Raw genomic sequence first — 15,951 nt, forward strand, 5'->3', positions numbered from 1 at the left:
GTAATGTCCCTCCCATCAAGTCTACCCCGTACCAATACATAACGCCCTTCCGGATCAACAATGTGCTGCACCGGTTGAAAGTGGACCCCAGCTCTGATCCACACCAAGACTCCTCGTGCAAAGGCAGAATACGAGGTATGATTAATCTGACCCCTCCATCTGCGCTGCATTGCAAGACCCTCTGAGCCCGTGATATGCGTTTCCTGGAGGAACGCTACCTGTACCCCCCTCCGCACCAGGTATGTATGGATATGGATCTTATGCCGACGGGCCATGGTGTGCAAGCCCCTAACGTTCCACGTTATGCACTTTAAATCTTTCAGTGACCCCATGGGATATGGTATGTCCAGAGCCCCATCAATAAAGCACACTCATCATGCCAGAGACCCTGATAAACATTCCCAAACTCCCAACCCCCCTCCCAAGGACAGTTACCTTAAAACTAATGCCCATCCAAACAAGAAAAAAGTAACAACTAATCAAAGTCCTCCGACTACTTCAGAGGCAAGGGTGACCGCAGCTGTCCCGGGACAAGCTCTACAACCAAACAGGTGACACCAACCGCAGATAAACAGGCTATCTTCCCAAGGACTGGTCACCCAGCGCACAAGCATGTCCTTTCAGCAGGTTACCAAAATTTTTCCAACCTCCCCACAGTAGAGTCATATTATGTCATCCACACTCGGGGGCGTTATCACTCGGATTCTCGCGCTACTAGTAGTAGAATTGTCTGAGTCACTATCCGCGGAGCCCCCGGTAGAGCCCTCCTCACCTGTCGGCGGAGGCGATTCCACCGCCCTTAGAGCGGCTGCCCGCTCAAGTTCAGCCTGCATCGTAGAGGGCTTCATCCGGGCCCCCTGCCGCAGTCGCCGAGACCCACGCCTTCCGGTCAAGCCACCTCGGGCGCGGATCTCTCCTGCCGAGCCATGGTTATCAGACCACCCTTGTACTTCTCAAACCAGTCCCAGGCCTTCGTTGGGGAGTAAAAAAAATGGGATGTATTCTCGACAACAATTCGTAGCCTTGCTGGAAACAACAGTGAATACTGCAATCCCTCTTCCCTCAACGCTTTTTTGACCTCCAGGTAAGAAGCTCGCCGTCGCTGGACCTCCAGGGTATAATCCGGGAACAGTGTGACTCTGCTGTTATCCACAGTGAAGGGGCCTGCCGTTCTCGCCCTTTGAAGCAATAGGTCTCGATCACGATAATGCAGAAGGCGAGCAATCACCGACCTCGGTGGTCTGCCCGGCCCGAGCGGCCTAGCCGGGACCCTATGGGCTCGCTCCAAAGTGTAAAAGACAGATGGGCCCTCCGGGGCCACCACAATCTTAAGCCAGGTCTCTGAGTACGCCACCATGTCAGCCCCTTCCACACCTTCCGGCAGCCCAACCACGCGGACGTTGTTCCTCCGATTTCAGCCTTCCGCATCATCAGCTCTGCGTTCCAGGGAGTTCACCCTGTCCGTAAGAGCATGCAACTGGTGGGCCGCATCCTTGTGGGCCGGGAGCAATTCCGCAATGCTGGTTTCAGCGTCCTTGACCCTCCCCGCTAGCTTCTTATGCTCATCACGAAGGAGCCCCAGCCCAACCGCCACCGTACTAATGTCCTGGTGGAGGGTGGCTTTAGTATCTGTTAGGGCTGCTAGGATTTCCTTTAGCTGCCGTTGGATAGGTTCCCCAGTGGCCATCTGCGACAGGTCAGTCGCCCCATCCTCAGGGTCCTGTCCTGTGCCGGCGTTCCTGGCTTTAGGCTTGCCCATGGCAGTGAACCAGGCCCAATCAAAGGCGCCCCCTGGTCTTCAAGCTGAAAGGCCCCTGGGCTGGGAAGGCCCTGCTACTTCCTGCGCCGCTCTGCACTCACCGCCAGAAACAGGTCTCCACAGGCTCCCTCAGGGCAGCACAGTCAGTGCACCGGACCCCCCAATCTCGGAGGCGGCAGCTTCGCACTGTCCGCAGTCCACAGCCAGGCCGCACAGGACTTCGTCCCTCACCCAGGCCCAAAAAGGTGTGATAACACATGAAGCGCTGAGTCAGGGCGATCGTCGCTCCAACACCCATGTATCCCCCTAATCAGCGGCCAGGGAGAAACGTACACCAGTCTATGGGGGCTTCACCGCCAGGTCCAGGCACCAGCGGCATCCATCCAGATCCCAGCAAGATCCAAGGTGGCGGTATTCCCACGTGGGCCCCAGCAGGCACCAGCTCTCAGGCACCAGCCCAACCGCGGTAATAAAAGCTAATACCCACCACCGGGATACCGATCGGCCTTCCACCAACTAGCACGGCATATGGGCCCTCCAGGTCACCAGCTGCGTTGCGCCGCCCCTCCTACAATAACCTCCTGGGGCCGATGATTTCAGCACTCCACCATAAGGCACCCACCTTCACTGGGCAATCGCTATCATGCGCATGGGTTCAGCATGAGTGCGGAGGTAGTCTCAGTGAAGGTCCACCGCTCTCCCGCCGTGCAGGCCGCTCCAGCGTCTCATTCGCGGCACCTCAGGCCCATCAGCCAGCCCGCAACCGGGGAGTTGCGTAGTCGTGCAGCCGTCCTCGTGCTCCACAGGAGTTCGCCGCCAGGGCCCCTCGCGCCCAGAGAACCAAAGGCAGCCGCCGCCTCGTCCACACCACCGCGTTCGCGGCGAGGGTCGCCCGATCGCCGCCGAGGACCACCGCCGATCTCAAGCAGGCAGTCAGGTGTAGCGCCGCAGCCTCGGTCAGTGTTTATGACAGGATTTATGTGCGGTCGGTGCGGAGCTCCTCGCTCACGCGTCCGCCATGGATCCCAGGCAAGCCACGCCCCCCTCGGTCTGCCTCTCATGCCGTTATATGCACTCCCTCTGGCACAAGGCCAGCATTAACGTGCTGATGGTCCTGGGATTGTTTTGTACCTCTTTGACTCAAACCATTCCAGACAGACAGGATGCAGTAAAAGGCCTAAATAGAACTGGCCTAAATACTAATGACTGCTTGGGGGGCTAGTGTGGCATTCTGCTGCCGTGCGTGGATATGATCCATTGGCTTTTCTGGGGACATGCAGGAATCTCTGTTGGATTTGCCTTTTGAAGGGTCCCGCCTCTGTGGCAAGAAGTCTGATTCTACCCTAAAGCACTATAAAGAAGGCAGTGACACAGCATGGTCCATGGGCCTTTCCAATGCTGCCCAACAGATTCCTTAGTAGTTCTGCCCTTTTCAAGGCTACTCCAGATGGCTGGTATATAGGCATAGCTAAGACCCTCGACCTTTGCAGCAGTTCCCCTCAGTCTCTTCCAGGGACGTAGCTCAAGTAGACAGTGTGCAGGTCACCATGGACACCGTTTCACTCAGCTCCTTCACCCCTGTGGCATAAGCATCTAAGCCACTTGTGTTTGCCCTCAGTGGTGCATAGTCACCCTGTGGGAAGCAGGTTCAGAGGTTTTCTTCCAGAGTGACAGGCCATCACATCCGACAGATGGGTCATCCAACAATTCTATCTGATTGGTTCTGTAGATCGTCCAGCAGGGGTATGCCGTACCATTCCTTTCCTACCTACCTCAATTGTCTCTCATATCAGAACCGCTTTCAAGGAAGCATCTCTCCATCTTGCTACATTAAATACAGATTAGGCTTCCCATAGGGGCTACAGAGGGTGCACCGACGTGAGAAGTAGAGACAAGTTGTTACTCCCTCTATTTCCTCGTTTGGAAAAAGGCCTTTATCATATTTTAGATTTTCCCCCTCTTGGTGCCTTCCAACAGAGGGACAAATTTAAAATGCTCTCTCTGGCCTAAGTTTTGTCTGGCCTGGATCCATGCGACTGGATGATTGCCTTAGAACTGCGGAACATATACTTTCATGTGCCCATCCTGCAGTCTCACAGACATTACCTGTGGTTCAGGGTAAACAAGGAGCATTTTCAGTTTGCAGTGCTTCCATTCAACCTTACCATCACCACATAGTGTTCACAAAGTTGATAGCAGTGGACGCTGCAGTTCTTCAAAGGTCAGGCATGCCAGTTTTCCCCTATTGTGACAAATGACTGTTGAAGGCTTGCGTGCGCCATTTACACACCACATCCAGACAGCAGTGAACCATCTGAGATCTTTGGGGTTGTCGATCAAGGAGCCTAAATCGCACCTAATTCTTTTGGAGAGACTCCCTGCTATAGGAGCTCTTCTGGGTACACTGCCGTTCAGGGCCTTTCCTACCTCATAGTGAGTCCAGGACATTTGGACTATAATCCTGATGCTTCTGCCCCTGTCCTGGATCATGGTGAGAGCAGCTCTTAGACTTTCAACCAGCATTTGGCAGTCTTCTCAGGAGCTGCATGTCAGTCAGCCACACAGTAAGTCATTTGAGGGGTCGCCGCAGGAGCAGAGGCTTCCAATGAGGGCCCTCTTCCAGCCAGGAGACTGCAGATCGCGGGTCACTCCAGCATTCCGATGGATACGTGATCCACAACGCTGTCACTCGAACACTCAGGTGACTAATTCAGCGTGACATACTCACAGATAGCTGTTCTTCAGTGTGGAGAATGGCAGGTGGTATCTTAGGTACAGAATGCCACAAGGAGATGACCTTGATTCTTCATGTGGCTTCCCACTGGGCACCTCTCGGGTCACTTACTCTCCCGAACTGGCTTCAATCCAACAATACCGTGACGTGGTTAAGCAATCCACTTATGGGGCACACATGCCATTAGTAGATGTTTATACCCACGTCGGTCCAGCCTACCACATAGGCACACTGTTCAAGGTGCTTGGCGGCTATAGCAGAGATACGACTTACCCCCACTAGCTCCCCCTCCCTATAGTCCAGTCCCCATTACAGTATGTATCCAACACATATTGATTTTGCTAAATACATTTCTACTCATTTTCTTCTCCAGATTCATCACTCTTTTCCAAATTCTTTGGGAATCTAATAAATGATCCCATCCAAGCAGTCTTAATTGATCCTCTTCGTTTCCTTAAATCACTATACAACAAAAATATACACCACCTGAGGCAGATGGAAAGGTAGAGAAAAGTTTTCATTTGCCAAAACTTTTCTAAATGTGCTTGTATGCTGTACTGTACAGCATACATATAAATATATAATAGTGTTAAAATATTTAAAACACATTATTTCATACTGGAAGGGTCTCATTCCAATACAAAACCTGTGCTTGACATCACTCACGTTTGCACTGTAATTCAAGGGTGTGTGAATTAACAAAAGGCAGCCTATAATGCAACAGTGTTGGGAGAGAGAAAAATAGTGGTATATGTTATTAGATATGGTGCGTATAACGCAATGCAGGACAGCAATTTTTGTTGCTGCTTTGGCGAATTTCTTTGTAATTTTCGCACAGAAAGTATAGAAATTACACAGCAAGCGTGAGAAGGTTTTAACGAATATGCGTTTACGATAAACAGTAATAAAAATATGCTAAACAGTTTTCGTTGCATGACATAATTATTTGATGTAAAGTGTGTTATAAGGCTCTTTAATACAAACAAGTTGTCACTAAAGTGGGGTTTAAAAAAGATATTTACTTTTTTTGCAACATTTTATGTTTGTTATATGTATGATAGAGCATACTCATTAAAATCTTTGCACACACGAAGCAAGTAATGGACATAAAATGCAAACCATTGCAATTGTCAACCTATTCATTTAAGTTATAAGTGAAGTTTCATGATTTCTTTCAAGACTTTTTTTTTTAACAAGAATCATAAAATTAGACAAAACAGACAATGTGCTGAGAGTTTTACAGCACATATCCTTGACCTTTCCCACTGTTTTTTACAGGCTGCAAGGTTTCTCGGATTTTAAATCATGGAGCGCAAGAAAGGCTGGAGGGCCTGATTATAAATCTGTGGTTAGAAGTATACACCAGAAGGACAAGATACTTACCTTCCATATTGTTCCTTTTAGTGGATACTCAATCTAACCCCAGGTGCATCACTTCCCTCCCTCCCACCACCTTGATTTTATCAGGCCAAGCTATTTTTAGCATTTAAGCTGAAAGCAACAGGTGTTATGTTCATTCAATATGTGATTGAGCAATGAAGACACCTTTAAATCTTGTTTTTTTCTTGATAGATTTGCTGTCTGTTCAAGGACAGAGGTCAAATGTCAGTTTGTCTTTTTACTAATTGTTGCTTATCTGTTGTGGAAAAATGGTGTTTAATTTTCTCTTATTATAGCTAGTGTTTTTTTGTCAAGTGGGTTATCTGACACTGATTGTGAAACAAAAGGCTGTAAAATGTCTGTTTTTTTCCAACACCACATTTAAACAGCTTGTAAATGAATAGTAAAAGTATTTAAAAATATATCCGTATTTATTAAATAACTTTTTTTTTAATAATTCAGAAGTGTGATGCAAACTAAGATTTACATAGGAGCAAAACAAATCGGAACACTTTACTTAGTGATGTGCAAATGACAAATATTTACAGAAACTGGATTTCCAGACATTTTCCTCTATATAGTTTTGAAACCACATCAGTGGGAAATTCTGTGGCCATTTCAGTGTAAAATCTGCTGACTGCAAATGACAGTGTGCTGCTACGTTATGCTTTAGTAATGCATTTATTAAAAGTGATAGTATTTAAACATGATTTGAGAAACATTCCTGCCCTGGCACTGATGACAATGCGGTTAATGAACTGAGGCAAGTCAGCGGTCATGTGTATCCTATATGTGGCTAGATTTTTTTTATATATGGTGTGAGAAGGTGGCTTGGTATATGCTGTCCACTAGTTGAAGTGGGCACCTTGTACCAATCCACATGACCCTTATGATGTATGAGGTCAAAGATAACCTTGTTGAAAGCTATCCTAGTGGGAGTTATGGAGAGCAACCTTCAGGCTTAATCTTGAAGGAATGTAAAGCAGCTTGTTTTACCAAAATATCCCTCCTGAATGACTAAATGAAGGAGAACCACACAGTAGTTACATAAAAATATGTATTTATTAATATAACACTCTCTACTATCCTCTACATGAGGATAGAACACTAAGCACACAATATGAATTCAATAGAACAGTTGTAAGTAGCACAATACACAGTGGGCTCCAGGGGGAGACCAAACCATATAATAAAATAGTGGTATAACAGTCACGACTGAGATCAAGACAAGTTCTAGAGCATGTAGAATCACTGGGACCTCAAGGAACCAACAAAGGTGAGTAGACAGGGATCCCACGGAGGCCGGGTGCAGTGTGGGAACACGACCGTGGGCTCCGTACAATGCTATGGGGAAGTCGCGGTTACACTTTTAAAGTTTAAGGACCCTTCTGGGAGGACTTCGAACAAACCCTTTGAAACTTAAGAGTTTGAAGAGCCACCCCACCCGTGGATACCGTAGTACCAGAGTTACCTATCCCAGAGGAGCCGGGTGCATACGTCTGAAGTGGCGTTGAAAACTCGTGTCGTATTCAATGAATGGCTGTGAAGAAGTACTGCTGCCGTGAAGGTGAAAAGGGTCCCGTGGAATCCAAGCCTGGATTCGGGAAGAAAGGAACCTGAAAGCAGAGGGGACAGAGTCTGAGTCACTTCAGAGTGACCAGGGGCTCGGGAAGCGAATGCCCACCGATTTCAGGTGCGAAGAAGGGATGCTTGACTCTTTAGCCACGAAGACCAGGAGACGTCGAGGACAAACAGGAGCCGGAGGTGAGCTGTCCCACGAAGGATGTCACGTGCTGAGGGGTCAGTGTCCGGTGGGAGCACCAACAAGCCTTGTCAAAAGCACCCCACGCGGGAAGGTCAAGCAGGTTACGGTGTGGACCAGCAAGGTTCAGGGGACTCCCCAAGCAATAGGGAGTCAGGGCAGTTTTGGGGCAACCAGGAAAGCCCAAGAACAATCAAGATGACACTCAGGGGGACCCACAGACCAAAGGACCAGGAGTCCAGAGGGGACCTCGAGCAAGATTGCAAAGTACCAGCCCACGGAGCACACGGTGTGAGGAGGCCGAAGTTCTTTGGTGCAAATACTGCACAGTGTCAGGACTACACGGAGTCCAATGCACAAGCTCAGGAATCGCCAACAAGCATATGCACATGCAAATGGATGCAGTGTACAGGGGTTCGGGTTACGCAGCCCCCACGAGGGTTACTGGCCTCAAACTCAGTGAGAGGGCAGATCAACATCAGGGACATTCAGGAACCCACATCCTGTGTTGCTGAAATCTCCAGAGTCCTCAGGAGCTCAGGAGCAGCAGACCGGTCAGTTGTGCTTTAGGTGCCTGCGAAGCAGGGGAGTGACTCCTTCAAATGTAAAAATAACTATTGATGGACAGAATGCAGAACAATGTCATACATTCACCCCAGTACAGAGATTTGGGCCTAAATCCATCGTTTTTTTGCTCACCATGCCATTCCAGTTTGTACCCAGCCATATGCAAATCAGTCTTGACCCTGTGCCCAATGGGAACAGTCCAGCCCGAACTGCCATGCCAGGTCCTCCTTGGACTGGAAACAAGCATCCTAGGACCGGTTTTGGGTTTCACCCCTCTTCAGCCAGGATAGCTTGATTCCAGTGGCACGGAGAGCACAGGACTCACGTCTGAGCAAACCCATCCCACTCGGGGTGACAAATGCAAAAAGAACTATTGATGGACAGAATGTAGAACAATGTCATACATTCACCCCAATTCAGGGATCTGGGCCTAAATCCATCGTTTTTTGCTCACCTTGCCAATCGAGTTTGGACCCAGCCATATGCAAATCAGTCTTGACCCTGTGCCCAATGGGAACAGTCCAGCCCGAACTGCCAGGCCAGGTCCTCCCTGGACTGAAAACAAGCATCCTAGGTCCGGTTTCGGGGTTTCACCCCTCTTCAGCCAGGATAGCTTGATTCCACTGGCATGGAGAGCACTGGACTCACGTCTGAGCATACCCGTCCCACTTGTGGTGACAAATGCAAAAAGAACTATTGATGGACAGAATGCAGAACAATGTCATACATTCAACCCAGTTCAGGGATCTGGGCCTAAATCCATCGTTTTTTTCCTCACCATGCCATTCCAGTTTGGACCCAGCCATATGCGAATCAGTCTTGACCCTGTGCCCAATGGGAACAGTCCAGCCTGAACTGCCAGGCCAGGTCCTCCCTGGACTGGAAACAAGCATCCTAGGACCAGTTTCGGGGTTTCACCCCTCTTCAGCCAGGATAGCTTGATTCCAGTGGCATGGAGAGCACGGGACTCACGTCTGAGCAAACCCGTCCCACTCGGGGTGACAAATGCAAAAAGAACTATTGATGGACAGAATGCAGAACAATGTCATACATTCAACCCAGTTCAGGGATCTGGGCCTAAATCCATCGTTTTTTTGCTGATCATGCCATTCCAGTTTGGACCCAGCCATATGCAAATCAGTCTTGACCCTGTGCCCAGTGGGAACAGTCCAGCCCGTACTGCCAGGCCAGGTCCTTCCTGGACTGGAAACAAGCATCCTAGGAACGGTTTCGGGGTTTCACCCCTCTTCAGCCAGGATAGCTTTATTCCAGTGGCATGGAGAGCACAGGACTCATGTCTGAGCAATCCTTCAATCCAAGGGAGATTCTTCGGTTTTCTTAAGTGCACCACTGGTCCTGCACGGAGCCTGTATGAAGCAAAGACACAAACGAGTTTTCGGACAGAAAGGGGGGCGAAGTCGAGCCCACTCGAGTTCCAGCAAAGTTTATGGTTTCCAGATGGTCGAAGGTCAGTGGTTTCTTCTTGTAGAATCTTGTCCATGTAAAATCTAATGTCATGTTATACCCCGGGAGAGGGTTGGACAGATTCAGAGGACCCTCCTGGGGGAGGGGTGGCTCCACCCATGTCCTTTGTCCAGTTTCGTGCCAGAGCAGAAACCAATGGCTCCCGGAACTGGTTTGAGCTGAACTTTGCACAGGGACACCAAATGTGGTCCAAGTGCAGACTTCCGGGCACTCTCAGAATGCACCCACTCAGCCCCAATACACTAAATGCTGTTTGGGAGGTGGTCTCACCGTCCTGTGACAGGATGCCTATTGTGCTGCCTTCCTCTGCTCGAGCTTGGCTCAGCAGCAGGAGGGAAGAAATGTGTCTCTGGTAGGCAGCATCCATTTTGTGCTGTCCGGGTCGAGAAGGCTGGCACCGGTAAGACCAGTGACCCCACGAAGCTCACTTCAGAAGGGTGGAATCCTACCACTACATCAGTTACTGGTGTGGAGGTATGATTCCAAGGTGTTTGATACCAAACGCGATATGTTTCTATGCAGCCGTTTTCGAGATAGCATTTACCGCGAGGTTATATACCTATACCTATATACCTATATATCCGGCTGAGTCACAGACAACCTAGGAGAATGATCTCCAAAGGCTGCAGAGAGGCTCCGCTCATGCAGGGGCACACTCTCACATGGAACCCTGCAGTCTGCCTTCAGGATTGTTAAGGCCTGCTACAGGGGAGACATATAAGTGCAGTGACAATTAGATATAGTGAACCTATATCTAATGTAAGTGGTACAAGCATCATCTTACACAAGCTGCAGTAGCAGACCTCGAGTTCCATTTTGTAGGACCTCCTATGGGTGGCATAATACATGCTTCAGCCTATGGGAGGCCTCTGGAGTACCTATGCCCTGGGTACATGTGTACCATATACTAAGGACTGTTATGGGTACCCTAGTATCCAATCTGGAGTGTACCAAAGTACATGTATGACAATTTAAGGGAGAAAGCAGATAGACTGGGATTCTGATTAACAGGATCTTAGTCAGACTAGTCAAAAACAGTGAGACATCAAGCAAAAAAGTGGGGGTAACCATACGAAACAGATACTACTTTCCTACTTATGGAGCAAAAGTCTAGTCTATTAAATTAAACAAAAGAGTTTTCTGGACAGCAGACATGCTGAGCTTGCGTATTTTTAGATTGATCTCATATGTGATAAAGAAGAAAATGGCGTCTCAGTAAATTAAAATATTTTCCCAGGATCACATAATTTGAAACCAGTTTATTTGTCAAGAGCATTATAATTAGGTAGCGTAGATTAAGTCACTAGACCTTCATGTCTAGTAACATTTTTAGGATTTTTCGAGGCCTGGAGCATTTTTAAAGGTAAGCAACATTTTCATCTTTTTCACATCAAATGTCAATATGTCCATTTTAGTTTATTACAACAACATTTTCTTGCTGTAAGATTTTCTTTGAAACGTTTGTACAAATATCACCTACAGGATTAAAATTTATGTAACTACTGTTCCATAGTGACAGGCAGAAGAGCCAGCCAGAGTTAGCATGCAAGTCAAAAGGTGAGACCTATTGACTTTGCCAGTGTTTGTTATCAAGAGACTATTGCAGAGTCAAAAATGTATATTTTGCTCTGATTAGTTGTAGAATGCCCTCCTTGATTGTGGGGTTAAGAGAAGAGTTGAGCAAGTGTTTCTTTACTAATAAACTCTTTAAAAATTGATGTGGTCATGTTTTTACTTCCTACTCGAGGTGTAAATCCTCTAGATAAATGTAGGCATTGAAGGACATGAGAAGAGCTGACAGTTGTTTAGTAAATTAGGTTGTCATTATCGACTAGAGGTTGTCAAATTACATGCAAGCAGTCAGAGGATGTGTAAGAGACAGTCGGGTGTTTACTGTCAGCCACTGGAATGAACAGTATTTTCGGGTGGTGACAGGAGTCCAGTTGAGATGATTCTTATTGAAAAGGGCTACAGACACATCTGTTCTATCTTCCCTGTCAAGGCACTAGATGGAGAAAATGACAGGTAACTTTATTTCGATGTTATGTACAGATGTTTTGTTAAAATGCATTACTTAAATTCATCTATGTTCAATAAAAATTGATTGTTTTTGTTTATATCTTGCAAAATTAAAAATGGGACTTTTGTGCATTGTCACATGTATATAGAAATAGATCCTATAAGCTGTAAGGCACATTAGAAATTAGAAAGAAATGTGGAAAACACTTTCATTAAAAGGTATGTGCCAGTTAGAGGCGAGGTGCAACAGGTGAGACTTTGTAGTGATGCATGTCACCATGCCTACATGCGTGTTTTTGTTGGCAGTGACACAGTGCTCAAATTCAGCCCATTGTTGTAGGTGGGGCCCACTGGCACTAATTTTCGGGGGACCGGCACTAATTTTTCTCATCAGACTTTGACACAGAGCAAGAGAGAGAAAGCACACAAGATGAAAAGGAGGAGAGAGGGAAAGATGGAAATAGTGTCAAAGAAAGAAGGCAGGGATGGAAAAGAATCTGCAAAGTGCGGTAAAGAGCCAGCGAATGTTCAGTGGTGGACTAAAGAGGCAAGGGGTGGGCTCAGAAATACACAGCCTCGGCATTCGGCACCCTGACGACAGGCATCTTAACAAACCTTTGGGACCCAACACTTGTTCTTTTACAAAGTACAGAGCTGGCCGTTCTTGGGATGATCTAGATTACCAGGCTGCTTATGCATTGCATCCACTCATCCAACTGGTTGTCTTAATCGCCGATTGCAAAGACGTCGAAGAGCTTCTGTTTTCCATGTTTTATATCTTCACTTATTGAAGCTAATTACTAGTAGCAACATAGTGCTGTATGTTTGTTACAAAAGAGACATCCTGCATAGGAAGAAGATTTGCATTGTGTTGAATGCACAGTTGTTGCCTACAGCCTCGTGGAATTTGAGGCAAGAGTTTTACTGGCATCCATCTGAAGCTTCCGCAGCTGTGCAGTCCCTAGCGCTAACGGGTAATGCAGATGCCTAGAAATATTTCGCTGAATGCTGATAGCCTCACCAAATATTTACCAAATGCAGTCACCAGCCCTTCTGTTTGGCAGAGTCCTACTATGTACAAGCGGATCCAGCCTTTCATCAGTTTGCCACGAGGCCTCCACCCAAAACGAGGCCGTGAAACACTGTTTTTATTTTTACCTTCTATCCGCGAAGCCCTGTGCCGATGTTAACACTTATGATGGTTGACTTACTGTTTCCGCGATGGAAGGGCTAAACAGGATGCCATCTTGGAAGTAGTAGGAAACGGACGGAATGGAAATATACATCTTGGCTAGAATAGAGTTGTCTCCACCCAGTCTCTGCTTCACATGGTTCCCTGCAGCCCCACTGGCTCCATTCTGCTTTCTAGTTCATTTCTCTGGTTCCTCCGCCACCCCTCTCTTCCGGCAGAGTATCAGTGCTCCATGTTCACGCATGTGATGGGACGGTCACGAGGACAGCCGCTAGAAATGGCTTCGATCTGAAAGTGTGAATGTCCAGGTTCAGTGCAAAGCAGGTGTAGAATCCAAGGAAGGACAGATGTTTGGCTTCAGTCATCGGAGGCTTCTGTGTCTGTGATTGCAAAGCGTCACTGAGAAATTTGTTTTATTTGTTCGCAGCCTTAAGAAGCAATACATTGCTAGGCGCATTTTAAGTAATGAAAAACCTGTGTTCTTTTGTAGCCGTCACTGGACTTTCTTTCACCCCGGGGGTGTACTCCGCCATTTCTCAGACACGGGAGTCTCTGAAATGAGCCACACAAGCAACACCTTTCTGTGCCAAATGAGAAGGCAAACGTGCCTCCCTTTCTCGCCTCTCATGTGCTCCACACGGATCAATGCTGTCTAACTAACCTTCAAATCCTGCTGGAACGGCACATTCACTAACAGCTACATGAGACAAAGAAAAGGAACTATGCTTCTCACCAAAGCATCACAGAACTCTGCGGTGCACAGAAAGAACAGACTCCATGAGCTAGAAGGACAGCCTGATAAAACGACAGCCTGAACATCCATTGTTGAGTTTACATTTTTCACACTTTTGCTGGCTGTATATACTCCCTCTGAAGGGACTCGTGAGTTTTCTATGACATCAAGATCTGGCCAGACCTATATTTTGGTGCAAGATGATAGCGACTGACAGGCAGCCCCCGGTCAATGTTTTACCCCAAAGAAAGGAAGCATTCATGTTGCGCCTGCGTCCAGGCCAGGGGAGACCACCTCAGAGCCAGATTCTGGTACCACAGTGGATCTGCCTTGAGCCAGACCACTATAGAAGAGATGTGCTTGCTAATTTCATGTTCACATAGCACCTGTTAGAGGGCCTATCGAATCTGAAGACACTGACACATAGCACTATTAGTACGGGATAGACAGCGAAATATCAAAATCAGGCACAGGAATAAACAAAAACATTGAATGATGACTTGAGAGTGCTGCATAGAACATTGTAAGGCGGGAGTAAATGTTCCCATTTTTTTTCATTTGTTCCTAACATTTTTCTTTTATTCAACTCACTAATAATCTGATGTTATACGTGGGAAGTGCAAAATCACCCTTCCACGCTCAATTATAGTAACCTACAGGATTAATATAATTGACTTCTTTATAATGTGTGGAGTCATAATAGTATCTGTTTCAGGAATAAATATATTTATTAAGCAAGACACTTGCTGAATTTTATTGGGATTATTTATTTTATGTATAAGTAGTTTTAATGGTATGAACCATGGGTTATCGGAGTGCTTTACAAATGATCAAACTTGCAGAAGCCACAAACTGAAGCAGAAACATGAAGCAACAACGCAATAGACATTGTGAATCAAAACCATAAAACAGCTACATCCACATGTACATTATACAATTGCAAACATTTTCAGTGTACATATTGTAATTAAAGAAATCGGTCTTCAGGTACAGATCACATTTAAAAATGTCGGAAATATATATTTTTTTAATTGCACAGGAGGGGATTGTCCTGATTGCAAGGATACTGGAATTCTATATCCTCAGAGCGTTTGCTGAAAAGGCGTAAGACAGACTGTGCCTAATATTAAAAGAGTATCTCCTAGGTAGAAGAGCTTTATGAACAATCAATGCCTTTTTGAACATATCCCGGTCTTCGATTAGTAGCCATTGAAGGGTGATAAGAATTAGGGAGATGTAATCTGAGACTTTAAATCTGACCCCACCCTAGCTGCTGCATGCAGGACTGCCCTCAGTAACACCAGGGGGTACTCTTAGGATGACAAAGCACAGAGAACTGCTGCAGTCAGATCTGGAAACCAACAGTGATTGAAAAAGTGTTTAAAAGTACGGTTTGGAGGTCTAGGATTTAACCCCAGAAGGAACCTATGTTCACATGCACAATTTTCTACTGTGGTGTGAATCTTGAAAGTGGAGATTGAGATTTCTCCTAACTTCTGTGAATACCAAAATGAGTAAGTGCCTTCTGTGAATACCAAAATGGTAGTAAGTTTAGGATTTTGTCTTAAGTTAGTTCTGTGAATCGGGCCCAATGTTTGCAAAGGGAAGAGGTTTCAAGTGTACAATACCACGTGATTGTTTCACTTCCCTTTAGTGCACATGTGCTGATGTGCTCTGAAAGTGAGCTGTACAGGAAGGAATGCTGAAGCACAGTTGTCAGATTGGCCCAACTCATGAGAACGATTTCAGTCAGTGCTGGTATTCCAAACAGTGGTACTAAACCATGCTGGAACTTATAGTCTCATCATATGAATGGGAATAGTAAAACTACAAGTATGCGTAGGATGGGCTGAATTTCAACCTTATTACATTGGGCTAGGCTATGGTTTGTAAAGCATTTTGTATTTATTTAAAACAAGCTGAAAATGGTCAGTTATATGACTTTTGCTGCTTTTCTTTCTTTTTTCTTATTCTTTGTGCACAAATAAAGCAAAGAGTCTACCGTAGTTGGCTTGGAGCCCCCGAATCCCGGACTGAAACTCAACATGGTGATTTACAGCGACCTTCTGCTTCATCACAGGGGAGCGTAAGGAGGATACAGGAGGACAAGTATGTCACAGCTTCAGGCACACTCGACAATGTCTATGGCCATCCTTCAGGACTCAGCAACACACTGGAGCACATCGTAGACCAGCTTGATCTTTTGACACAGGTGAGAATGTCACGCATGGCTGGTTAGTGTTCCTTCCCAATAACAGTTTACAACAAAGTACATAGGGCCTGAAAATCATTTTATGGTTGCAAACTCAAGGATTTGCTG

The 15,951-nt window shown here is 46.6% G+C and overlaps 1 protein-coding gene across 4 annotated transcripts in view; it reads left to right on the forward strand.

Moving 5' to 3' along the window:
• Window positions 1-15,951, forward strand: part of LOC146855326 (uncharacterized) — a 915,814-nt gene that overhangs the window by 867,476 nt on the left and 32,387 nt on the right. For all 4 annotated transcript variants that reach the window (XM_085653035.1, XM_085653037.1, XM_085653038.1 and 1 more), the window contains one exon: window positions 15,622-15,843. In XM_085653035.1, the coding sequence (XP_085509161.1) occupies window positions 15,622-15,843 (222 nt within the window). The remainder of the gene's footprint in view (window positions 1-15,621; window positions 15,844-15,951) is intronic.

This window comes from Triturus cristatus, chromosome 4_1 (genome assembly GCF_964204655.1).
Source record: "Triturus cristatus chromosome 4_1, aTriCri1.1, whole genome shotgun sequence".
Lineage (NCBI taxonomy): Eukaryota > Metazoa > Chordata > Amphibia > Caudata > Salamandridae > Triturus > Triturus cristatus.